The 27850-nt window shown below is 40.3% G+C and overlaps 1 protein-coding gene across 3 annotated transcripts in view; it reads right to left on the reverse strand.

Annotated features, from left to right (window-relative positions):
• The window catches only part of SLC9A7 (solute carrier family 9, subfamily A (NHE7, cation proton antiporter 7), member 7), a 137842-nt gene that overhangs the window by 44937 nt on the left and 65055 nt on the right, over nt 1–27850 (reverse strand). For 2 of the 3 annotated variants that reach the window (XM_011938687.1, XM_011938688.1), the window contains exons 2-5: nt 18568–18767; nt 15875–15952; nt 8729–8805; nt 5922–6034 (exon numbers count right to left, since the gene is read on the reverse strand). In XM_011938687.1, coding sequence (XP_011794077.1) covers nt 5922–6034; nt 8729–8805; nt 15875–15952; nt 18568–18767 — 468 coding nt within the window. The remainder of the gene's footprint in view (nt 1–5921; nt 6035–8728; nt 8806–15874; nt 15953–18567; nt 18768–27850) is intronic. The other variant, XM_011938689.1, reaches the window with a different exon arrangement.

The following is a 27850-nucleotide window of genomic DNA, read 5'->3' on the forward strand; positions in this document are numbered from 1 at the left end:
AAATATGGTGTGTGTGTTGCTTAAAATAATAATGACAGGGGTGGGGGTGTGGGCAATATTGCCCCTGACTGAGAACCACCGCTCTAGATATATGCACAAGAGCTGTGTTCTCTCTCAACACTCATACCCAACTACTCTCTCTCAGTGGTTTCTACCATAGGACTGCAAAAACTAAAAACCCACTTTCCCAGCTTCTCTTGCAGAAAGCATCACCTCTTCCTGTCAGGAAGAGGGCAGAGAGGCCACATACCAACGCAGTCATCTTGCCTCCATGGGGCAACTGATGTGTGACTGAAACCCCAGAACAGTGCAGCAGAAAGACAGTGTAATATTTTTTTATTGTAGTGGAAGCTGGGACATCAGCCCCAGCACTGGTACCCAAGATAAATATCTATTTGTTTAAGCAGGAATTAGCCAGGTTTTTCTGTTCTTTGCAGCCAAAAGCATTACTAATTAATACAATCAGAAAACCAAGCCAAACAAATGTTCAGTTTAGTGAGTTATTACAAGCCAACCAGTCTTGTAACCACCCCCCTGTTCAAGAAATGGAACTTTGTCAGTCCCCCATATGTCCCATCCCAGTCTGAAGCCTCTTCCTTCACTAAAGGGAACCACTAAACTAAATTTTATAGTCATCATTTTCTTGCCTTTCCCTATAATTTAATCACACAAATACACATTCCCTGACGCTACCGTTTGGTTTTGACAATTTTTTAAACATTTTATTTTTATTTTTATATTTTTTTGAGACAGGGTCTTGCTCTGTTGCCCAGGCTGGAGTAGAGTGGTGTGATTATAGTTCACTGTAGCCTGGAACTCCCGGGCTTAAGGAATCCCCGCTACCTCAGCCTCCCAAGTAGATGGGACCACAGATGCATAGCACACCTGGCCTAAAAGCATAATTAATAATAATAACAATAAATGCTTACATAGCATTGATCTAAGTTTCAACTTCTCATTCTCCCTGCTCATTATCTCACAAAACAGGTCAGGAACCCTTCTGTGCCCCTCCTGAGCAAGTCTGTGCCTGACCACAAGGAGGGATGTGGGTGCTGACAACTGGAAGACGATGGGATGGGAATGACAGACTGGCTAAGTGGTTTCTGATGGGAGAGATGAAACAAACTGCCCTCCTCCCTACAGCAGGACCCTTGAAATCAGGGTGAGCAGGGTCATAGCTGTTTCCAACTGGACACAGACTGAGAAATCACAATTAACTAACTGAAGATCACTGGGTACAGGCAGTGGGAAAAACAAAAGAATGGCAGATACATGAAGAAGGAAAAACTCAAGGACCTAAATGTGTTCATTCAGCTCACTTTTCATGGACACTTCATCCGTGTACTCAAGGGCACTTAGCCCTTGTGAGCACTCAGTACAAAGTGGCAAGCACTGACATGTACAAAACAGACCTAACTCAAAGAGCTGAGGGAGCAGATAATGGAGTCTAGAAAGAGTGACTAGGCAGGTGGTACATTTGAACCAAGTCCCAGAGGATGCACTCTAGCCTGGGCGACAGAGGAAGTCTCCGTCTCAAAAAAAAAGTAAAGAAAAGAAATTGTTAAGATAGTAAATTTTATGTCAGGCATTTTTACCACAATAAAAAAATTAATAATAAAAAAGGAAATTGCATGTCCTTCCTGTGAACCATCATGATGTCATTTCCCCAATTTTAACTCATCACCTTTGCACTCCTTGAGTCAATCAGCCTGACTCACAGGTTTCTATTTTTCTTTTCTTTTTCATTTTAGACAGGGTCTCTGTTGTCTAGGCTGGAGTGCAGTGGCATGTGTTCTCTGGTGGCTTCCTAGGAAGGCACCATGGGGTGGAAATGTGTTTTCTTCCTTTAATTGTGGTTCTGTCTAAAACAAAAGCCCACAAAGATGGCACATGGCAGCCATGACACATGGCCACAGAGTGGAGAAGGCTCCCTGTTACAGTGCAGCCTACGCTATCCCACATACATTGTGTCAACTTTGACCAGAAGACCAAAGACTCATGTCTCAAGCCAAGTACAGTAATCAGGGACAAGGATTCTTTTTTTTTTTTTTTTTTTTTTTGAGACAGAGTCTTGCTCTGTCGCCCAGGCTGGAGTGCAGTGGCCGGATCTCAGCTCACTGCAAGCTCCGCCTCCCGGGTTTTACACCATTCTCCTGCCTCAGCATCCCAGTAGCTGGAACTGCAGGCGCCCACCACCTCGCCTGGCTAGTTTTTTTGTATTTTTAGTAGAGACAGGGTTTCACCATGTTAGCCAGGTTGGTCTCGATCTCCTGACCTCGTGATCCACCCATCTCGGCCTCCCAAAGTGCTGGGATTACAGGCTTGAGCCACCGCGCCCGGCTTGGGACAAGGATTCTTATTCCTTGATATCAGTCAATATGACTCTGTATCCTAATACTATAAAGTTTTTTGTTTCATTTTTTAAAGACAGGGTCTTGCTCTGTCACCCAGGCTGGAGTGCAGTAGTGCGATCACAGCTCACTGCAGCCTCAAACTTCTGGGCTTAAGCAATCGTCTTGCCTCAGCCCCCGAGCAGCTGGAACCATAGGCAATCACCACCACGGCCAGCTAATTTTTTAAATTTTTTTGTGGGAATGAAGTTCTATGTTGCCCAGGCTGCCAATATCAGAATTTTTGTTTGATGCAGTAGACACTAGAAGTCAATCTGGTCTTGTGATGCTTAACTCTGCACTTAAGTTTTTATCTCTTTTATGACCCAAGTTTTCAAACAACAGATTTCTAGGAGGCTGGTAAAATACTTGTAATTTGCAAAAATATTCTACATTTCAGGAAGATTTCTATTTAAAAAGCAGTTAAAGTTAATGTCCTGATGTTTAATAAGTTTAAACTTTCAATTTTCTACAACTTCCATTTCTATAAAACCCTTACTATGCCAATCTTCATAGGCCAAGTGAAAATGGAGTAGCATGGTAATGCCTTCCATTATTTTCTACCATAGCATAGACACATTAAAGGGAAGTAAACAATTACAAAGATAATCTAGAAAAGTAAGCCTCTCTATCCAATTAAATGAAGTAACACTGATACTGATAGCTCAGGAAACGATATCAATAATCTTTATGTTAAACTAACTTCCCTTTACTTGTTAGTGGTACTAGTAAGACGTTAGTAATAAAATTATAGATGAGTATACTTAGAAACACATTTTCAGACAGACTAAACACCTTTCTCAGACTTGTGAAGATCTATTTCTCCATAGACACACATCTGGAGACAGTCACAGACAGCACAGGATTAAAATAATAAAACTGATTTTCAGAGTTCTCTTTGGAAACATGCTTGGGTTAAGAGATGATCTGTTATTTATTTATTTTTTTAAACAGAAGGAAAACTGAGAAATCTCTTTCTGAGTCAGATGTGGACACAGACCAGCATAATTTAGAGATGGTACATTCTACGTCTTACACGTGTTGTTTCATTTCATCTTCACAATAGCCTTAGGAAATAGGTGCCATCATTTCTACTTTATAGATGAGGAAACTGATGTCAGGGGATAATATGTGTCCAGGCTACCCGATCAGTGATTGGTAGGGCTAGAACTCAACCCAAGGTCTGTGACTCCAAATCCCACCTTTTCACAAACCAGAGTGCCTCGACAGCCAAGTCTTCAATACTAATTTACTCAGGATGTTTGTAACAAAATATGAGTGTGAGAGAGGTCAAGGTTTTTTTTTGTTTTTTTAACATTGAGATTCTTCAGAACCACACAACTGCCTAGAGCTATGCTGTCTGATGTGGTAACCATTAGCCACATGTGGCTATATACATTTAAATTACTTAACATGAAATAAAAGTTAAAATCAGTCCCCCAATTGCATTACCCTACATTTCAAGTGCTCAAAAGCCACATGTGGCTCCTGGTTACCACAATGGACTCGCAGATTACAGAACATCTCTATCTTCACAGAAAGATCTATAAGATAGCACTGATGGAGAGGACCCCCAAGAGGCATGGTCAAGTGGGATATCCCAGTATCTTTAAGGTTGATACTGTTCAGAATATTACAGGGCATTGAAGACATTGAACAGACCTTTCCATCTCTACCGTGAGGACAGGAGCAGCTCATTCTCCAGAACTTCTTTCCCTAAGGTGTACTCTCAATAGCTGACACTAAGGAAGAGAATAGCTGTAACTACTGTGCAAACTGATCAAATTATAGGTTCCAACTTGGAAAGGATAACTTTTTTGTTTGTTTTTGAGCTGCAAGGGAGGGTGTAATAATTCACTTGTAAGAATTGGTTCAACCAACACTTGAAAAATACAGGGCAAGGGACTGATGAATAAAAACCATGTCACAGTGCACAGTCCTCTAGGAACGCTGCACAAAAGGAGTTTACAAATTAAATTACATTCACTACAGATAATCATGTGTGTTTCTACTAAGAAAAGGTATTATTTAAACCAAATGATACGTTACATAAAAGAAGGCAAAAGGGTAACACTGAGAAAGAAGAAAATCTAAGTGTAAAACTTATGACCAAATTAGTCATTCTAAGATGAAAGGCAAAACATATTATATAGCCAGGTGTGGTGGTTCATGCCTGTAATCCCAGTACTTTGGGAGGCCGAGGCGGGAGGATCACTTGAGGTTGGGAGTTCAAGACCAGCCTGACCAACATGGAGAAACCCTGTCTCTACTAAAATTACAAAAAAATTAGCTGGGTGTGGTGGTGCATGCCTGTAATCCCAGCTACTCGGGAGGCTGAGGCAGGAGAATCGCTTGAACCTGGGAGGCGGAGGTTACAGTGAACCAAGATCGTGCCATTGCACTCCAGCCTGGTCAACAAGAGCAAAACTCCATCTCAAAAACCAAACCAAACCAAAACAACAACAACAAAAAAAAATGCTATACAGATACAATGGAATATTATTCAGCCTTAAAGGTTAGGAAATTATGACAAATGCTATAACATGGATGAACTTTGAGGACATTATGCTAAGTGAAATAAGCCAGTCACAAAAGGACAAATACTGTATGATTTCACTTGTATGAAATTTCTACAGTAGTCAAGTTTATAGAGACAGAAAGTCAAAGATAGCTGCCAGGGGCTGCAGGGAAGGGGGACTGGAGAGTTGTTGTTTAATGGGTACAGCATTTCAGTTTTGCAAGATGAAAAAGTTCTGGGGATTGGTTTCACAATGATGTGGGTATACTTAATGCTACTGAACTATACACTTAGAAACTGTTAAGATAGGCTGGGCATGGTGGCTCACACCTGTAATCCCAGCACTTTGGGAGGCTGAGGCAGGCAGATCACGAAGTCAGGAGTTTGAGACCATCCTGGCTAACACGGTGAAACCTGCCTCTACTAAAAATACAAAAAAATTAGCCAGGTGTGGTGGCGAGCACCTGTAATCCCAGCTACTTGAGAGGCTGAGGCAGGAGAATGGCATGAACCTGGGAGGTGGAGGCTGCAGTGAGCCAAGATCACATCACTGCACTCCAGCCTGGGCAACAGAGCAAGACTCCATCTCAAAAAAAAAAAAAAGAAATTGTTAAGATAGTAAATTTTATGTCAGTCATTTTTACAACAATGAAAAATTAATAATATAAAAGGAAATTGCATGCCCTTCTTAGAAAAGCCCTCTAACTATAGTCCCACTGCTTGGGAGGCTGAGGCAGGAGGATTGCTTGAGCCCAGGAGGTCAAGGCTTCAGTGAGCTGTGATTGCACCACTGCACTCCAGTTTGGGCAACAGAGTGAGATCCTGTCTCAAAAAAGGAAAAAGAAAAAGAAAAGCCACCATCTAAGTCTGTTAGACCCACCTATTGGTCACTTCTTCTACCACCATGCCATGCAAATAAATACTACATTCTCCCTACTTTAACAAAAGTTAATGATTGCTCTGAACTTTTTAAGATTTAAATAATGGAATACTATAATAATAAAGCCAAATACCTGGGTCAGTGGCAGAGATGATTGCTCCAAAAAAGAGACAATCTGTGTAGTAAAATTTATCAGAGAGCTGTCCCATAATCTTCATGAGCTTCACCACACCATACATGAGATTTCTGTAAGAAGGTAAGGTAAACTATGTCAGGAGAAACAAATAAGTAACTTAGCAAACATGCAAGCAGAATAGTACTAGAATGCTGTTCTTAGAGATTTATGAAAATAACAGGCAGCTGCCATGGTTGGACACTTATTAGAGATATTGGCAAATAGGACTTTGGCATCAAGTAAGAGTTTGCAAGTTAATGTCATCTTGCTGAAATATCTGACCATTTCATTTTTAAAAGTTGTACTCTAACAACTAAAGCAACCATGAAGCACAGTCTTCAATTAGCAACAAAGCTAAAGCATTTGAAACAACTGGGTAATACAGAGGAAAGGAAGAGACAGAACCTGGCATAATGTTTTTGTAGCAATAAGTTGCTACAAAACTCACAAGATTCTAAGATAATGCATTTAAAGTCAGAGAAATCAGTAGACTGGATGAAAACAGAGAGAAAAAAAAATGGGTTGGTCACAAAGATCCAAGGGATTGACCTACTACTGCCTTCTCTGCCAAAAATTATTTCAAAGAAAGGAAAAAGAGGCAAATATCTTTAAATGTCCTATTAGAACATCCATATACCCATCAAGATATCTGGCCTTTCACTCTTTGCATGGGTCAGGCGGGCCAGCAATAGCCCTCCTTATGCTATGTAGACTGTGACATGGGCTAAGAGGGACTACCAAGTTAAATTTTTCAGCTTGGAGGAAGAATATTTCCTACAAGACAGCTTGCAAATTGGGAGGAGTGAGGACTGTGAAAAGGTCTAGTACGTGTTACAAGGGTATGTGTGCATGCACGTGCATGTGTGTGTGCGTGTGCGTGTGTGTGTGGTGGCAGCAGCAGTGATAGCAGCAGCTACAGGGGTTAGAGGAGTAAAAATAACCATGGACTTGACTCATTATACCCTACAGCCAACGCTCTAATAATGAGATTCTTGATGCCACTGCCCACCTTTGTGTCTCAAATGCTTAGAAGGATGGACTAGCTAAGCTAGGAGCAAAAGAATTATTCGCAGAATGGAATCCTTTTGAGAAGAAACAGCTATAACTTAATGCTTGCCTATTGTGTGCCAGACACTGTTCTAGACACTTAACCAGTTCAATTTCATTTCACAGCAATTGTATGTTACAGATTTGATTTGCCCTTTGTTGTTTATCAAAGGCTTCTTTCATGTACCCTTTAAACATTCCTGGAACAAGACCTTCCTCTCCATTTCCTTCCACCAGTCTGTGACCTACACAATAGACTTCTCCAGCAGCCTTTTCCCCATTTTGCTTCCTATCATCACTAATGCCAGTTACGTAATGTGTCATTCTTCAATAATGTGTATCTCTTAAAGGATAAGTCCAAGCCCCTCCTTTTTTGATGGCACAAAAGGCCCCTGCTATTATCTCCAGGTTTCTAGCCAATTGTTAAAAAATTCATAAAAATCCTAACTTTATTCAGATTTTCTTAGTTTTGAACCTAATGTCCTTTTTCTGTTCCAGGATCTTATCCGGGATACCACATGACATTTAGTCATCCAATCCCTTTAGTCTCCTCATGGCTGTGACAGCAGTTTCTTAGACTTTTCTTTTTTTTTTTTTTGAGATGGAGTCTCACTCTGTCACCCAGGCTGGAGAGCAGTGGCGCGATCTCAGCTCACTGCAAGCTCCGCCTCCCAGGTTCACGCCATTCTCCTGCCTCAGCCTCCCAAAGTGCTGGGATTACAGGCGTGAGCCACCGCGCCTGGCCAGACTTTGCTCATTTTTGATGACCTTGGCAGATTTAAGGAGTAGCGGTCAGATATTTTGTAGAATACCCTTCGACTAGGATTTGTCTGATTTTTTTTCTCATGGTTATACTGAGGTAATGTGGTTTTAAGTGAACGACCAGAGAGGTAGAGTATCCTTCTCATCACAAATATCAAGGTACATACTATCAACGTGACTTACCACTGCTGTTGTTGACCTTGATCACCTGGTTGAAGTAGTATTTGTCAGGCTTCTCCACTGTAAAGCTACTCTTTTTTCCTGCTTTCTGTACTGTACTCTTCAGAAAGAAGTCACTATGCACAGCCCACACTCAAAGAGGGAGTGGGAGGGGACTGAGCTCTACCTCCTTGAGGGGGATGTATCTACATGAAGTATTTGGAATTCTTCGCACAGGAGATTTGTCTCTTCTCCCCCATTTATTTATCCATCCAATCGCTTATTTATATCCACATGAACTCAGAGATATTTACTTAATGCTCTTGGGGATAATCTAATACAATGTTATTTGTTTTGTTGTTCTTCAGCCATTGGCTGGGGGAGGGCTTTGACCATTACAGGGGCTTTCAGGTTGGCTCTTGTGTCCCTTTGACATCCCCCACATTCTTTTGCTTGTCTGTTTTCTGAGCACTTCCTTACTTTCTGGCATTATAAGATACTCCCTTTTCATCGTGTGTATTTCCTGCCCCAGCCCTAGAATTAGCCATTTCTGCAAGGGGCTCTGGCTCTTTTTATCAAAGAATGATAATAGAAACCAAGATCTGGGTGTTGGGTATAATTTTATTTCATGTAAATTGATCTTAATTTAAATAGCCACATGTGGCTAATAGCTACCATACTGAACAGTATAACTCTCGATCCTGACTGCCATCAAAAATATCAAAATACTGGACTCTGTGGACCCAAATGGATCTCATCCCTATGGAACGTGTGCTATAATACAAAGGTTCACTTACCCAATAATGAAGCATGAAACAGCAGTCCCCAAGAAGGCATAGGCCAGTATAGACCCGAGATTTCTGAAAAAGTGTCTCTGAATAAAACAAACAAACAAAACCCAGGAATCACATTGTGATTTTCAACAATGAACTTAAGAAACACATTAAAAGTCTCTAAAAAGTGGAACTCTACTTACTGTTTCCATTACATCAAGTAACAACTGAAGTTACTCCTATATGGTGCTATTTAACCTTAGACATCATGGTTTTAAGTTATCTTCTATACAGCCAGGTAGTGAGCAAGTAAGCAAGGACTTAGTAAATTTCTAGACAAAACTGCTCGGGATGATTACATTAAATTACAGTAAGCGTGTGTATATGTTGTGCACGTGTGTGTGTGAGTAGACCAATCATTTTTATAGATTTAACCCAAACCATTTTACTCAGTGATTCAGCACATCACTTCCAGTTCTGGTGGTACGTCAGAATATCATCACAGATAGAAGTTTAAAACAAATAAAGTGTGAAAGTGCTATGTCATGAGCTTTCTGCTTAATTTGCTGTCAGAAAACAGAGTCCTAAATATCTGCTCATGGACCCTGAAGCGTCTCTTTATATTCATCTAGATTAATGTCTGAAGCCTGGGAAAGAGGGACAATAGAGATGGATGTGGAGAAATGAGAAACAGATAGTTCCATTTAAGATGGCCAAGTTTATACAAAAAGAAACACACATCAATATCACATCTAGAAATTATACAGAAAGAGGTGGCAAAACTGCAATCCTTTCAATGCTTCTGCACATTCATTGGTTACCTTAAAAATGTAAACACACACACAAACACACACACAGATTTACTTGTTTTACCATGTTGTCTTTGAAGGATTTACTTCTTACAAGTCATTAGGCCTGTGGGATATTCCAACGGAGGAAATTCTGCCTGTTCCTGGGATCCTAAGACACAGTTCTGCCTCCTCAAGGCATAAGCCATTCTCATTTGACAATCAGAACTATTTAACACAAACAGACAAAATCTCCCAACACCCTGATCAAACAAGGGCCAGGAACACTTTACCTAAATTTTTTTAAAGGCAGAAGAACCCCAGCATGTCACCTGAGCAATATCAGAAAAAGACAGGGTGCAGGAAGAAGAACCCAGACAAGATCAGGCAGCCACCATGAAGCATGACCAGACAAAGGGCTGCAAGTGTCCTCTGGTGTGCATCCCAGACACAGGGCCTTCCAAGTGCTTGCCCCCATCTGAGTCAGTGAAGAAGGTGTTAAGGAATGCCTGCTGCCCCTAAGCCACCTGCTCAGGAGAGAATCCTTCAAGGGCTTGCCATGCTGACAGGCACCGAATGAGGGTGCTGCCTGTACATAAGATGGACACATTATGTTTGCCTCTTAAATAACTGCCTTTTTGTTTTTAATCAAATGCATTTATACATCAATGTTTTGAAAAATATATATTTCAAAAAAATCAACAGCTGTGAGTCTGCTTCTCTTTAAAAGCTCCAGAAACGGCTTCAATCAGGGAGGGCCAGGAGTGCACCAAGAACAAGGCACCAGATGAATGACATTTGTGAGGTATCCAAGAACAAATTTCAATCCCAGATGTGCTTTTCCTTGCCACTCAGCTTTCCTTTGGGTAGATATTCCCATGGTAACTCTGAATATAAATTAGATAAATTCATATTCATGACATTAGCCAAAGCAAAAAATTAGGAATGTAAATCTGTAGCCAAAAATACTTTCATAATATATTCTAAAATCACACACACACACACAATTACCCATCTCCCGTTCATATCTGCTGATGCGAGCTGAAACTTAACTGTATTTTGAAAAGCTATACTACCTATTTGTGTATTATGTCTAGTACTTAAATGTATACTTCATAGTTCACAAAGTGTTTTCACATATATTAGCCCATCGAATTCTCACAATGATCTATCTGGAAGGTATTATTTGGACCATCTTATATGAGAGAACCCAAGGTTCAAAGGCATGATGTAAGCTGCTTCAAGTCACATGTCCGCCAAACCAAGGCCCAGACTGGAAAGGTGGTCTCCCGACCCCAAAGCATCGTGCTCTCACTGTGCAAGCTGCCCTGCTACCCAGTTCTTCGATTCCCACTTCTCTTTGGGAAAGAAAGGGCAGGAGGTATCCAGTAAAATCCTAGATCTTTCATCCTACCCTTATTTCGTTACAATATAGCCATGATTAGTTCAGAATCTCCCTTACTTTTCCTCCTCAATTATAAAATGACAAGAAGAGACAAAAGGAGATGATGGCATGCCCTGGCAAAGTCTTCAAAAATATAAGCCCAAGACAGGCCAGGATGAGAAGTTTTGCTTTGGTGAAAATATACCTGACATCCCAATTTCTGGCTGTACCATTCTAAGCCTTACACTGCTACTCCTTGGGAAATCCTATCCCCTCCCATTCCTCACTGGCAAGTTTTAACATGTTATTGTATATGTGTGTGAGAGTGAAGAAGAGAGAGAGACAGAAGGAGAGAGAGAGAGAGAAAGAGAGACAGAGAGAGAGAGAGAAAGAGAGAGAGTGAGAGTGTGTGTGTGTGTGTGTGTGTGTGTGTGTGTGTGTGTGTGTTTGGTGGGGGAGTCCACCAATAATGGCTTCTATGGGTGAATTATTTCCCTGCCAAAGCCCTCTAAGCAAACCAGGAGTGGTAGCACAAAATCAAAGCTAATTCCAATGAGAACTTTTTTCAAGTCATAAGGCCCAGGTCTGCATGATAGCTATACGATGTGCATAGGTCAGAGGGTCTGAATGTTATCTGTGTATATACCATCCGTTAAATGGTGAAATATTTATTACACATTTCACTGACAACAGGTTTCATCAGAGATGGTAACCATATTAAGGACCAACTATTTAGGTGCCTTTATAGGGGCAATTTAAAAAGGAAAGAGACTAAACTAATAGTTGATAACCTGAAAGACTAGCTGTGATATTATGATGTGTATGTATTGGTTTTCATCTACAGTTCCTGGCTCATAAGCTCCCACAGCTCTTGTTACAGTCTTTTGTTGTAATGTTGGGCACTTTAGGCCTCAGAAGCAGGTAGCAAAAAAAATAGAATCTCTCTGACCTTCTCTTGCCCTCCTTTCATCTGCTCCTTTTCTGTCCCAAGGCAGGCCATAGAAACTAAAAATATACTCTAATTTTCTCCTGCCTTTTTGAAGTAGGTCATAAGACCCTCATTTCAGAAGGGATCCTGCCCCATACTGGGGAGGAAGGTATGCCACACAGAAAGGCCAAGAAGAATCTGAACACATAGGCCTTGCTGGGTTTCCCCACTCAGTCTGTCAGCATTAGATCATGCCCCTTTTGTCCAATCACTTTTCTACACGACTGTCAATCATGGCTATGCAATGAAACCTCCATAAAAAGTTCAAGAGGATGGGGTTCCAAGAGCTTCCAAATAGCTGAATACATGGAGGTTCCTGGATGGTGGTGCCCTGGGAGGGCATGGAAGCTCCATGCCCCTTTCTCCACACTTTGCCTTATGCATCTCTTAATTTGTATCCTTTTAATATCTTTTATAATAAACTGGTAAATATGAGTGTTTCCCTGAGTTCTGTGAGCCACTATAGCAATGTAATGAAAGGGGGGGTCATGGGAACCCCAACTTGAAGCCAGGCAGTCAGAAGTTCCAGACTTGTGACAGGTGTCTGAGATGGGGTGGGGGGCAGTATTGTGGGACTCAGCCTTCTGTGGGGTCTGGCAGTATCTCCAGGTAGATAGTGTCAGAACTGAACTGGAGGACACCCAGCTGGTGTCTGCTGCAGAACTGACTGCCTGTTTGCTGGTAGGGAGAAATCCCTCCCACATTTAATCACAGAAGTCTTCTGTGTTGGTTACCATAGTGTGAGAGCAGAGAATTAGTGGGGTTTTTTTTCCCACTCAGGCTAGTATTTCAAAAACAAATTGATTGGGAACTGACAAAGCCTGTGAGTTGTTTTTCTTTTGAGAAAATGGTGCTGATAAAGGGAAGGTTCTACAAAAACTAAAATGTCTTTCAACCATCAGAGTGGCTTTCACAACCCATGATTTGGTTTCATTTTAAAACAGCTATGACTGATTATACATTAAGATTAGTTATGTAAAATATCAAATTACTCATCACCCATTTGATCTGAAGAAGAGTTCCCAAATTCTCCACTTACGTAAAAAATAACGTAATTTATACCCATAATAACCATCTCCCATCTATTACATGTCAGAAATGACATACAAATTCAGATGACCCTGGCAACCCAGAGTAGTCAGGTAAACGATATGGTCTTTTTTTTTGTACAGAAAACCTAAATCCAGAGGCAATAAGGCACAAAAGAACAACTCTGGGCCCTGGAGTCAGACAGACTGAGTCACCTTGACTCAGTCCCGCACTATCTATGTAACCTCATATGCATCATTAATCATTCTGAGCTGAGATTCATCATCAGTAAAACGCAGGACACTCTACATGTGAGTACACAAACACACTGGGCTGGTGTGCAGAAACACACAGCCTCCGCTCCTCAAGCACCTATTATGGAGATGGAACTTATGTTCCACTTCTCTCCCCCTTCCCCTCCTGCCCTGAAGGTTATGCAGTAAGAAGGGGTCACTTGATCTCTGAAAGAGGAAGTGAGTTTGACCCTGACTTGTATTCTTGACCTTGTGCAAGGTGGGGAATTGTTCTTGCTCCTTTAGCCTCCATGCTGTGAGCAAAAGAGGCAGCTTTTGGCAGGTCCAACAATTTCTAGGATCTCTCCATTTCAGCCTCCTTAAGTGTAACTGTGACCGACCTGGCTAAAGGGTACCTGTCCTCAATTCATGAGGTAGGGTGTAAGAAGCCCCATTACTAAAGGTTAAGTGACATACTCCAACATGTATCTACCAGGGACTTTGGATCATAAATTAATCATTTAATCACAAGTTAACTCTTTGTGTCTGTTTATCAATGAGTCGGAAATCTGGGGCAGAAGCAGTGTGAACTAATCTTCAATCACCATCACCTTCTTACAGAGTTTCCCTGAAGATTAGAAAGAATGGATGTAAAAACAGAAATAAAGAATATCTGTTCTTAATGCATACCAAATGTTCCGTAAACTATATTTATGTTGGTTGGAAACTGTTTACAAACCATCTGAAAAGTACAGAGTGACTTTGATAGAAAACCCAGCCTGATGGGCCGGCATCCTCTCATAAAATGAATTGGGAAGTATTCTCTTTTCTATTTTGTGAAAGAATTTGTATAAGATTGGTATTATTTATTCCATAAATGCTTGATATAATTCACCAGTAAAGCCATATGGGTGTCTGGAAAGGTTTTTCATTATGAACTCAATTTCTTTAATATAGGTCTGTTCAAGCTTTCCACCTCTTCTCAGGTTGATAATTTACGTCTTTCAAGGAATTTGTCCATTTCACCTGGGTTGCCAGATTTATTTATTTTTCTTTTTTTGAGTTGTTTTTCATGGCAAGATCTCATCAGGATGTTGTCAAACTTATTGGCACAAAAATTGTTCATAGTATTCCCTTATCCTTTTGATATCTGCCGGGTCTGTAGTAAAGTCCCTTCCTTTATTCCTAATACAGGTAATTTGTTTCTTTCCTCCTTTTTTCTCAACTGATCTAGCTAGAGTTTATCAGTTTCGGGGGCATTTTGTAGATCCTAAGGATGTTGCTGAGTTTTATTGTCAGGCAAAATCTCTCTTCTCTAGACTCACTGAAAAGGTTTCCTTTAGTCCTCATTCAGAAAGAGAGCTGAAACAAGTTCCACAGTTGTTACCTGCCTTTGGGGAGGCTTAATTTTCAGACAATGTTACCACAATGGAGAGGGAGGGAGCCACCCATAAATATTTGTAAAGATATTTGGCATTTGTATTTATTTATTTATTTATTTACTTATTTATTTATTTATTTTTTAGAGACCGGGTCTTGCTCTGTGGCACAGACTGGAGTACAGAGATACAATCAAGGCTCACTGCATCCTCAAACTCCTAGGCTCAAGCTCCCCACCTCAGACTCCTCCAAGAGTAACTAGGAGCACAGGCATGTACCACCATGCCCAGCTAATTTTTTTACTTTTTGTAGAGGCATGGTCTTGCTATGTTGCCTAGGCTGGTATTTTGTATTTTAAATAACTAGAAGCTCTGACCTAACCTTGCTGTCTAGCACGATGACCCTCAGTAATAAGGATACTTAGTTTCTTTAAAACTTTTTATTTTGGAATAATTATAGATTCACATAAGTTGCAAAGATGAAGTATAGAGAGGTTTCATGTGCCCTTTGCCCAGTTTCCCCCAGTGGTTACATCTTACACAACTATGGTACAATATCAAAACCAAGAAACTGGCATTATATGTATTATGTGTGTGCATAGTTCCCTGTCATTTAATCAAATGTGTAGATTTGCATGACTACCACCACAATCAAAATACACAACTGTTCCATCACCCTGAAGATGTCCCTCATGCTACCCTTTTATAAGCACCCCCATCCCAATGCCCCCACCATCCCTATTCACTGGCAACCACTGATTTGTTTTCCAACCCTTTAATTTTGTCATTTCTACAATGCTATATAAATGAAATCATAGAGTATATAACCTTTTGAGATTGGATTTTTTTCACTCGGCATAATGCCTTTGAGATCCATAAAGGTCATTGGGTGTATCAATAGGTTGTTCTGTTTTATTGTTGAGTAGTAGTCTATGATATGGATATACCATAGTTTGTTTAACCATTCACCTATTATAGAACATTTTGGTTGTTTCCAGTGTTCGTCTATTACAAGTTGGTATGAACAATCATGTATAGGTTTTTATGTGAACACAGGTGTTCATTTCTCTGGGATAAATCCCTATGAGTGAAATTGTGGTCATATGGCAATTTCAACTTTAGTTTTATTAGAAACTGCCAACTTGTTTTCCAGAGTGGCTGTACTATTTTACATTCCCACTGACAATGTATGGGAGTTCCAGATTTTAAAACAGAAATGAATCATTGATGAGAAGTCAACTATAGTCTCTGAGTGGGTGAAGAACAAAGTAATAAGCAATCTGGGAGAAGAAAAATAACTAGAAAATTATGCAGGTAAATTAACACAGAGATTCACATGATTTCAGAAATACTGGCAAACACCTCTTACCTTCTTTAAGCTGTATCCAGCATGAAAAATAATTGGAGGCAGAAGAATGTTGAAAAATACTTCTGGATCGAATGTTACCTGAAAGTTTAAAAAGAAAAAAAAGCCAATTTTTTATTTAACTCCAATTCATGCTATAATATCTGCTTAATATTTGAAGCCATTGACTAAAGTGTGAATATTTAGAGCAAACAACATAAATGTGAAAAATCATGGACTTATCCCAGAGGAGAAGCTATGACTCTCCATGGACTGGCATGCTCTTCTCCCCATAACACTTTTGCTCTTATGATCTTGCTTCTGCTGTTTTAAAACATAGTAAGACACGACAGTTTTATGCAATTCTGAGAACTCACAGAAAGCTTCTGGCTAGTGTTTTTCATAAAAACATCTTGGCCAGGCGTGGTGGCTCACGCCTATAATCCCAGCACTTTAGGAGGCCGAGGTGGGCAGATCACAAGGTCAGGAGTTCAAGACCAAGCTGGCTAATACAGTGAAACTCCATTTCTACTAAAAATACAAAACTTAGCTAGGCATGGTGGCAGATGCCTGTAATCTCAGCTACTTGGGAGGCTGAGGCAGGAGAATCGCTTGAACCCGGGAGGCAGAGGTTGCAGTGAGCTGAGATCGCGCCACTGCACTCCAGCCTGAGCAACAGAGCGAGACTCCATCTCAAAAAACAAAACAAAACAAAACAAAATCTTGATTTTCGTCACACCTTTATAAGGCTCAACTGCAATAAAAGATGCCATCATGATTCTTTATTAACTTCCTGGATCCTCTCACAGAATCCTTTATAGACAAAATTGTGCTGAATTTAAGTCTCTTTTGAGTGACCAGCCTTCTGTGACACTTGATGTAGCCTAAATCAAAGTCACCAGTAATGTTAGTGGCTTCCTGAACATCAGCATAAATTGGGCAACTTTAAAGGAACTGAAATTTCTTATAGGTTTGATACAGGGAAATTAATCAAATTACTCTGAAACTTTTAGAGAGCAAAGTTTTATCATATCCAGAAAAAAATTCAGCATGCTATAAACATGCTAACCTTTTTAAAGAATTTGTTCATGCTGGTCAATTACTTGGCTTGTGTTTCAATTAATTATTTTTAAACCTTCATTCTAGTTATTAAACATTAACTTTTTTGTTTAGAAACTGGAGGTGTTAATCAGCCTAATAAAAGTAGATTCTTTCAAATGATGCTCTATTCTCTCTTCTTGTTAAAGAAGAGCGTTCTGCAAAGCAGGGAATGTCAGAATGAGAAGGAGCCTTGGACAGTACCTACCCAATATGAGGACACTGGGCCCAAAGACAGTGAAACTTGCTGGATGCCACCAAACCCAATAATGTACAAACTAGCACAAGGGTTTTCTGACACTCAGTTCAATCCTCTTCTTATCAATCAAGCTGTCTCTTCAGCTGTCTCAATCAATCAACATGTCTCTTTTCCCTCAACTAGCAACAATCATCCTGGCCTTGTTTGTTCTCCCACCTTTGCTTTGTGCAGCAAAGTTTTAAACAGAGGGGATTTAAATAAACAGGTTTCTAAAGATAAGAGAGCAAAAGTCAGCTTCCTCTTCTATTATGAACTGAAAGATGGAAATGTGTTGGTATCATTTCCCTTTTCCCCCTATCTTATCCAATATGAAGGGCTCAAGCTGCCATTTCCAAACAGCCATTAAGTGTGGTATTTACATTGGGTTTCTTTCTCAGTTGCACTGAATTTCAGAATGTTTATGAAAACCCCATGCTTTCTTATGAAGAGTTGAGAGCAAAGAGTACTGCCATTAGGGACACAGAAAAGATGGTCATGTTTAATGCTCCAGGTGGAGAATAATTTTCCTTAAGGATTAGAGTAGATTCCAAAAACAACAAGAATTTAATTTCTGGAGCACACGCTACACTCTGCCTTTCACTGTCAGCCTTCACATACCTTAGCCTTGTGCTGTATTAAAAGGGGCTCCCCACAACCTGGGTCTCCCAAGACTGCTATACAGAAAGCTTCCTTCTGATGAAGCCTGGTCTATAAGGTAATGCAGTATACATCAATTAATACAGATTTCTTGCTTATCCTGGAAATTACCCGTGCAAGGAGATGCATAATGCTTTTTCATGTGGACTATGTTGCTACTCCAACATTAAATGAAAATGCTTGGACTCTAATTCTAAGACAACAAGATCTTCTTCTTCCCCTGAAGATTCATTAAGCCTTTGGCATCAATCACCAATAAGAGTAAGCACTCAAATATTTGTAGGATATAGCAAAAGAACCGTGAATAACTAAGAATTACCCTTGTGAATACTGAATAAATTAAGCTAAAGGTGAAATCAATCTTATTTTAAGAAAATAGCAATATTATCCCTAAACCACAGGAAGGATAAGAGACATAGCAAAGAGGAGATGGTGGCTGGATAAATGACCTGAGTGGGGACGTACAAATCCATCGCACAATCAGTGACCCATTTCAGCTACAGATGCTAACAAACCCACGAAGGTCACTAGCTGAAAGGCTCAAGTTAAAGATCTGGTTCTTCCTTCTCCTCATCATGGACCAAAAAGCTTCCTAACAAAACAGAGAGCCAGGAATGTTACCAGTAATCCAGGAGTTGGGAAGGATTTCTCTCCACAAGGTCAAGACAAGTCAGGGAATCAACAACCACGTCAGGACAATGATGACTGAGTGTCCCCAGCTCACCTTCCGTAGCATATCATTCTGCTCTACGCTGTTGATCTTGCCAGGGCTGATTTCTCCTTTCAGAGTGTATTCGAAGAACTTTCCGCTGACATTCACTAATAAGGTACTGAAGGCCCTGTCTTCCTGAGTGCAGCTGAGTGATTTGTCACGGCCACTGGTAGCAGGGGTACCATACCTCAGGATCACCCCAACAATGAGCCCTGAAAGAGTGGGAAAAAAACTCATCAGGCCTGAGGAAGGATAGAGAAAGTGTGGAAATAATGGCATGGTTGATTTTCAACAACTAAGAAATGCAGCAGTAATCTTCGAAACTGGACACGGGGTATGTATCTTAGGAGAAACTAACTACATGGGCCTTCAGGATTGAAAGGGTTAAGCATCCATCTATTCTGGTCTGATTTAAGTTGCTCGGCCACCAGGAGGACAAGGTGGGACAGTACCTTCGGTGGTATTATGACACTGTGAGCACTTTTTTTGTTTTTTGAGTGGAGTCTCACTCTCTCACCCAGGCTGGAGTGCAGTGGCGCGATCTCGGCTCATTGTAACCTCCACTTCCCAGGTTCAAGCAATTCTCCTGCCTCAGCCTCCCAAGTAGCTGGGACTACAGACACCCGCCACTACACCCAGCTATTTTTTTTTTATTATTTTTTATTTTTTTTTATTTTTAGCAGAGATGAGGTTTCACTATGTTGGCCAGGCTGGTCTCGAACTCCTAACCTCAAGTGATCTGCTGGCTTCAGCTTCCCAAAGTGCTGGGATTACAGGTGTGAGCCACCACACCCGGCCAGCCCTGTGACCACTTTTAACACCTGAGCATGCCTCATTTCTCAGGCTTCTAGTGGAGGAAGATGGGATGACAAGCAGCAAAGATTTTTCTGGCCAGGACAGCACAAAGCAGAACTGCTGAGCTCTTTCATTTCACCCAGCAGCATCCCTCAAGCCAGTCCTGCTGCCATGTGCCAGCAAGGACCAGGCCACTGGAATTTCTAGTTGCTATAAATGAAACTTGGTTTGCCACGCATCAGAAGAAGGGGGGGGGGAATTCTTTTGCTTAGGTCATTTGAAGCACTGGGTATCATGGAGAAGGTAATTACACCCCTTGAGAAGTGAAACACTGCAGTGTACATTTGAGCAGTCAGGATTCAGGGGCTGGAGAGCTGGCTTCTTGGGGCTGTAGCTATGAGATGGCTAAGATCATCAGCGACAAGTATGTAAGTCTCATACCCTTCTTAGTAGGGCTTTCCCATTAGGGAAAAATAAAAACAGCAAGATCACGTATAAGCATTCAATTCTGTGAATAAGGAAGGAGTGTGGCTCCCTGGACCTGAACATGAGTCAGATGTGCCCAAGGAAAAGTGAGTGAAAGATTAAAACAAAAAACAAAAAACAGCCATAAATGACTATCAGACACTTTCCATAATTCTCTAAGGAGGAAAATTTCAGACTTCTTTCTAAATTCAGTTCTTTGCTGGAAATATTAAAAGACAGAATGGTATATTTGCTTCCTCATCTCACTCTGCCATTAATGGAGAAAGTTGCATGAGAAAAAGAAAGAACGATGTTTATTGTCTTCCTTGTGTAATGTTCTATAATGTCTCTTATCACCAAGATATGTAAGAACTCACAAGACATTGTTGAATAACAATTAAAATATAAAATCTAGAAAAACATAGCTCTTTAAGCCAAAATCTGCATCTATGTTGCATTATTATCATTATTATAGACCCATATTAACAGATAATTGCAGTTTGTTGACTTGTAATAAAATAACTTGATTTTTTTACAACTTAAAAATGAGTTTCTTAGTAATCTCATTCTGACCAGATATGAAACAATTTGAAAACCTTTAAAGACATATAAGACAAACCAGACCTTTTATTTTATTTTATTTTATCTTATTTTATTTTATTTTGTTTTATTTTATTTATTTTTGAGATAGTCTCACTTCGTCATCCAGGCTGGAGTGCTGTGGTGCAATCTCGGCTCGCTGCAACCTCCGCCTCCCAGGTTCAAGCAATTCTCCTGCCTCAGCCTCCCCAGTAGCTGGGACTACAGACGCCCGCCACCACGCCCTGCTAATTTTTGTATTTTTAGTAGAGATGGGGTTTTGCCATGTTGGCTAGGGTGGTCTCGAATTATTGACCTCTGGTGATCCACCTGCCTCAGCCTCCCAAAGTGCTGGGATTACAGGCATGAGTCACCAAGCCTGGCCCCAGACCTTTTAAAAAAACATATTTTAAAAAACATATTTATCATTACCAAAAAGAGATGTCTGTAGGGAAAAGTAAAGAAAATTCCATAACTCAGATAGTGCTAGCTGTCTGGTAAATGGGCCAAAAGCAGGCATTTAAGGTCTTCAGAGCTAATCTTTTGTTCAGGTCTTATTGTGGGAATTTACATTCATTTCTTCCTGTGGGATGACAAACCAGATGACACTAGAGATAGGCGGCTGGCATTTACTCAGCCTTGCTCTGCTCGGCCTTGGCAACGGACTTCCTAGCTGGCAGTCTCTTTGCCATCTTGTGGTTTAGGGTTTTCTGGGTGTCTGTGCTGGTAACTGAAGTTGGGGGGGGGGTGCCTACACTGACATGACTGCTGGCCTTGGGTCTTCATTATTGTTCTAAGTGAGGAGGGGCCCTGGAGACTCGTGGTCTGTAACCCCAATACGTAATCTGTCTCACTGACCTATCTCTTCTCCTTCACCCTGGTCGTCAGCACCCTCCATCACTTGTCTCTACAAGTCAGCACTCATAGGGTCTCTCCAAGGGAGGAGGCATATTCCATGTGCTGTAAGGCCTGACGTTGAAGGACACTCTCCAATCCTTCTTTTCCCCACTCTCATTGTTCTGGTAATTGTGCTGGTGACCGTGTGGAAGACCCCCATGATGCAGATAACATCTATAATGGCTTCAGTCTACTGTATCTATACTGCCTGGCACTGGAACTCCACCAGGGCCTGCAATCTTTGCTGCCTGTGTACGCTTTTCTCCTTCAACATTGAACTCCACAGCTTCTCTATCCCCTGTACTGCCAGGGTGCTTCCTGGGGGTTATTCTTCGTTATGACAATCTGGCATACAAACACATCTCACCCAGTGTCATTCCTGTGGGTGAAACTATATATGTTTCTTACACTGAACAATCTTACTGTTCCCAAACTTTCACTGGGATAACCTTCTTGTGCTGTTCACAGGCTGCCACTCCCTCTGCCTCTGCCCATGGTGTCATGCCAAGTGTCTCAGCCTCACTGCTCATGTTTGCGGACACAGTGATGGTGACTGGGACCAGCTGTGGCAGCAGTGGCTCCTTTGCAGGTGTCATGGTAATGCGACTGGTGGCAGTGGAGCCGTTCAGGGCTCTGCAGGGGGCCCTCCCTCCACTCTAGATGAACTCTGTGATGCTTTTTAGTCTTATTTCACCCCCTGGTTAGACAGTTATTTTCTGATGAAGTTTTACATGACAAAGATGACTCTAGAGCCCTTCAACACATCATAATACAGGATGATCTGCAGCATCTGGAGGCAGCTACCTAGAACATGATTGAACTTAAATGTCATCAGGAAGCCAAAATAAGTCATTTACAGACTATCTTTCTTCTAAAAATCAGAGCCTGCTTCATGTAACTCATTGTTTCTTGACTTTTCTAACCTGATTATTAGCAGAGCTAATGGAAAGACTGAAGCATACTAGCAAAGGTCCTCATGAATACTACTCTAACAAAAGAGGGGATTTATATTTGTAGACAAATTCCTCAATTACAGGAAACACTCTTCAACTCTCTTCCAGTAATCATCACCATCATATTTAGAATCATCACCAGATGACGAATATTGTTTTTTAAAGTTGTAAAACCTTTCTTCTCTACCCTGGCCCAATGCGCCCATATTAAAGATGGGAGACAGTGAAGGTGGTGATGCTGCCCCCTTGTGGTTAAAAGATGGCAACACAAAACAACACAGCAGAGATGTAAGGTTAATACCATCCTGACAGTTTTGACCAAAAATATACCAGGCCACAGGGTATACCACTAACTCAGGGTAGAGTTTGGGTACCTCCCCAGACATTTTAGATTCATATTTATTACCACTATATTCCATGGCATGATATTATGTTCATATTTGGCATTTTCCAGTTGAAGAAAGAACAGGATATTAGAACTGCAGGAAGGTAATTAGATGAGAAAATGATAAAGACTTGGAGAAAACATGAACAGCATACTTTCATCTGCTGGATCTCGGAGACATCCTGACAGGGAACTGTGAAGTGGTGATAGCTACAAGGAATTAAAACATGCATTAGATTTTTTTTTGAAAGCTCCAGAAAGTTCAGTATTCATAAAAAATGATGGAGAGCAACAGAGGCACTAATGATTTGACCAGATTAACAGCCTAGTGTTCTAGATCACAAAGAGAAATAACCTACTGTGGGTTTGGCCAGGGAAAACAGCACATAAAATGTTAGCTGATAAAGAGACAATCACTGATTTCACAGGTACATTACTAATGAAAGAACTGTTTTGAACTTTTACAGAAAGCAAATATGGATGAAATTCCTTTGACATTTGATGTGGCTTAAAACAAGATGGTAAACTCCAAAGGGGCAAAAATTTGAGACTGTTTCAACTTGTGGGTATGAAAACAACTCACTTCACAACTGTACTAGCATATATGTAGTTTATGGATGTGCTTATCCAAAACTTGGTAGTATGATGAAGGAATATAATCATGAGAGCGATGTGTGGTTTAAAAATCCCAAGGGTTCATTAAAGAAACCAGCTCCCACTGGTCTGGTGCCAGTTTTCCTTTTGTGGCTGAGGCTGTTGGGAGGACAGCTGAACAAGTGGACGTGGTGAGGTTTAATTCTAGACAGCCATCCATCAGCTACAATATTTAAATGTCTATGTTAATAAGCCTTTGTTAAGGAGGAGAACAGGTGCGTGGGTGCACTGTTCTTTAGTGAGACCTCATTTTCTCTTATGTAAGGTGCTGAAGGTAGATGATCACCTGATCAGTGTGGCCACCACTGTGGAGTTTTTTTTTTACAGCACAGTAGGGGTTGTTATGAGTTTTAAAGCTTCATCTGAAATTCCAAGAAAAGAAAGCATCTCATTTTGCATCCAGTTACACAGTGTTTGAAGACAGCAATAACTATTTCTAATTCAATTAATAAAGAGAATCCAATGGATTCCAGCAGTTGACAATGACTTTTCAGGTCTAGGGGTCATTTACATGACTTGGATTTTGAGAACGAATATTACAGCCCTTTCAATACCTTGTTCTACTTGTTCTGCTACTTATGCAGCTGTATTATTCATTGATATATTAGTTTCAAGGAGAATTCATTCAGAATATTTTTGTTCCTTGTTTTGAATATGTGGTGAAACTAAAAAGCAATTTTATTAAGGTACAATTTACACACCATAAGATTCACCCATTTTAGAGTGTACTATTCAATGATTTTTAGTATATTCACAGAGTTGCACAATCATCACTGCAATCTGATTTTGAAACATTTCCATCTGCAGTCACTTCCTGTTTCCTACTCCAATTCCCAGGCAACTACTAATCTACCTTCTGCCTCTACAGATTTGCCTTTTCTGGACTTTTAATATAAATGGTGTCATACAATATGTAACCTTTTGTGTCTGGCTTCTTTCACTTAGCGTGTTTTCAAGGTTCATCTATGTTGGAGGTATGTATCAGTACCTCATTCCTTTTTATTGTCAAATAGTATTCCACTGTACCAGTATACCATATTTTGTTTGTCCATTAACTAATCAATAAATATTTGAGTTGCTTCCCTCTTTCTGTTAATGTGAATAACGCCGCTATGAACTTCTGCATACAAGTCTGTGGACATGTTTTCATTTCCCACTTCCCAGTTCCCTAGGAGTGGAACTGCTGTGTCATATGATATATCTATGTTTAATATTTTAGAAACTGCTAAACTACATTGGGAAAATGTATTGTTTTACACTCTCGCCAGCAACATATGAGAGTTACAGTTTGTTGGCCGGGCGCAGTGGCTCACGCCTGTAATCCCAGCACTTTGGGAGGCTGAGGCAGGCAGATCACCTGAGGTCAGGAGTTTGAGACCAGCCTGACCAACATGGAGAAACCCCGTCTCTACTAAAAATACAAAATTAGCTGGGCGTTGTGGCGCATGCCTGTAATCCCAGCTACTCGGGAGGCTGAGGCAGGAGAATCGCTTGAACCTGGGAGGCGGAGGTTGCGGTGAGCTGAGATCGTGCCATTGCACTCCAGCCTGGGCAACAAGAGTGAAACTCTGCCTCAAAAAAAAAAAAATAAATTATGGTTTGTTTACGTGCACAGCAGCACTTGTTATTGGGAGGCGGAGGTTGCGGTGAGCTGAGATCGTGCCATTGCACTCCAGCCTGGGCAACAAGAGCGAAACTCTGCCTCAAAAAAAAAAAAATAAATTATGGTTTGTTTACGTGCACAGCAGCACTTGTTATTGTCTTATGATCATACCTGTTTTAGAAAATGTTCAGGGGTATCTCATTGTAGTTTCAATTGGCATTTTCCTAATGCCTAAAGATGCTGAGCATCTTTTTATGTGCTTATAGGCCATTGCATATCTTCTTTGGTGAAATGCCTTGTCATTCAAATCTTTTGCCATATTTTAAATCAGGTTCACTTATTGAATGGTAAAAAACAAACAAACAAACAAAAAAACAACTTTTTGTTTTCTGGATAGAAGTCCCTTATTGAAAATACAATTTGAAAATATTTTCCCCAAATCTATGACCTATTCTTTTCTTTTCTTTTTTTAAATTTCTCTGATGTTGTCTTCAAAAATTTTTTTTGCTTTATTGTTACACAATGAATTATTTTTTCTTTTGGTGTACAGTTCTATGAATTTAACACACATATAGATTCACGTAAGCACCACTGCAACAAGGATATCAAATAGTTCTACCACTCCCCCAAAACTCTCCTGTACTATCTCTTCACACTGATACCTTCATCCTACTTATTAACCCCAGAAATCACTGTTTTTTGTTTTGTTTTGTTTTTCCCATTACTAGAGTTTGTCTTTGCAAGGTTAAATACATGGAACCATGCAGCATGTAACCTTTGTGTGAGGTTCATCCAAGTGTTGTGTGAATTAACACTTCATCCCATTTTATTGCTAAGTTGTATTCCATTGTATAAACACTCACCTACTGAGGGATATTTGGCTTGTTTCCAGCTTTTGGCCGGCACAAATAAAGCTGCCATGAACACCCATGAACAGGTTTTTATATGAACATGTTTTCATTTCTCTAAGGTAAATACCCAGAGTGCGACTGTTCGGTCGTATGCGCAGCATATCTTTAACTTTATGAGAAACTGCAAGCCATTTCCCAAAGTAATTATGCCCTTGTTTTCAGTTCTTTTTTAAGTTCTGGGATACATGTGCAGAACGTGCAGGTTTGTTACACAGGTATACGTGCCATGGTGGTTTGCTGCACCTATCAACCCATCATCTAGGTGTTAAGCCCCACGTGTATTAGATATTTGTATTAATGCTCTCCCTCCTCTTTCCACCTACCCCCCCAACAGGCCCTGGCATGTGATGTTCCCCTCCTTGTGTCTATGTGTTCTCATTGTTCAACTCCTACTTACGAATGAGAACATGCGGTGTTTGGTTTTCTGTTCCTGTGTTAGTCTGCTGAGAATGATGGCTTCCAGTTTCATCCATGTCCTTGCAAAGGACATGAACTCATTCCTTTTTATGGCTGCATAGTATTCCATTGTATATATGTGCCACATTTTCTTTATCCATTCTATCAAAGAAATACCATTTGACCCAGCAATCTCTTTACTGGGTATATACCCAAAGGATTATAAATCATTCTACCATAAGGACATATGCACACGTATGTTTACTGCAGCACTATTTACAACAGCAAAGACTTGGAACCAAACCAAAAGCCCAACTATACCATTTTTTAACCACTGTCCCCTACAGCAACATATGAGGGTTCTAGTTGCTCCACATCCTCATCAACATTTGGTATTGCCCGTATCTCTCATTTTAGCCATTCTATTATAATAGGTGTGTAGTGGTATTTCACCATACTTTAAATTTGCATTTCCCTAATGGCTAATGATGTTGAAAATCTTTTTGTGTACTTATTGGCCATCCTAATATCCTCTTCAGAGAAATGTTTCTTCAAGTTATCTGCCCATTTTAAAAACCGGGTTGTTTTCTTATGGTCACATTTTGGGTTCCTTATATATTGTAGATACAAGTCCTTTGTCAGATATATGATTTGCAAATATTTTCTCCCAGACTGTAGCTTGTCGTTGCAGCCTCTTGACATTGTCTTTGGCAGAGCACAATTTTTTGTACTCTGATGAAATCTAATTTATCAATTTTCTTTTATTGCTTGTGGCTTTGGTGTCATATCTAAAAAATACTCGTCTAACCCAAAGTTATGAATATTTCTTATGTTTCTAAGTGTTTTATAGCTTTAATGCTTACATTTGGATCTCTAATACAATCTGAGTTAATTTTGTGTGTACGGTGTCGGGTTAAGGTCCAAATTGATCCTTTTGCATATGGATATCTAATTGCTCCAGCACCATTTGTTAAAAATACGGTCTTTTCTCCAGTGAATTCTCTTGGTACCTTTGTTGAAAATCAACTGACCATAAACACAATGGTTTATTTCTGGAGCTGGTGGGAGAAATGGGAGCTGGTGGTCACTGCAGCCTATTCTACCTGCCTGTGATAAATCATCCAGAACATGGATCTGGCAGGGATGGAAGCAATCTTAAATGCCATAGACATCTACTATTCTTACCAAGATTCAGTAGATTTTCTTTAATAAATATTCCTCAATTTTATTGACCTTTCATCAATTTCCAGAGACTAGTTATTTTTGACAACTTTGTCCAATTTTATTGCTGTGTTTTGGGAAGAAGATTCATTGAGCTCTCACACAGCCATTCCAGATGTCCTCCCATGAGCATGAATAACAGAATTCCTACATGCTTGTTATCTTGCCATGTTTTATAAATGTGTAAGAAGCAAACATTTACTGAAAATGTTTGCTTTTGTATATTGTAGCAAATTAATTCTAAGGCATTATTTGCTGCTATTTACCAACTTTTCCTGATATATTTATTTTGTCTGGTAGTAACGAGGCAGCATAATGGAGAAGAATTTGATAGATTCAGTGACAGAACACCTGTGTAGGTAACTTCACTTTCCACCTAGCTACAATCCAGCACAAAGTACCTCTCTGCTGCTCATTTCTAAAATTGGGCTGTTGT

The sequence above is a fragment of the Colobus angolensis genome, unplaced genomic scaffold (genome assembly GCF_000951035.1).
Source record: "Colobus angolensis palliatus isolate OR3802 unplaced genomic scaffold, Cang.pa_1.0 Scaffold176, whole genome shotgun sequence".
Taxonomy (NCBI): domain Eukaryota; kingdom Metazoa; phylum Chordata; class Mammalia; order Primates; family Cercopithecidae; genus Colobus; species Colobus angolensis.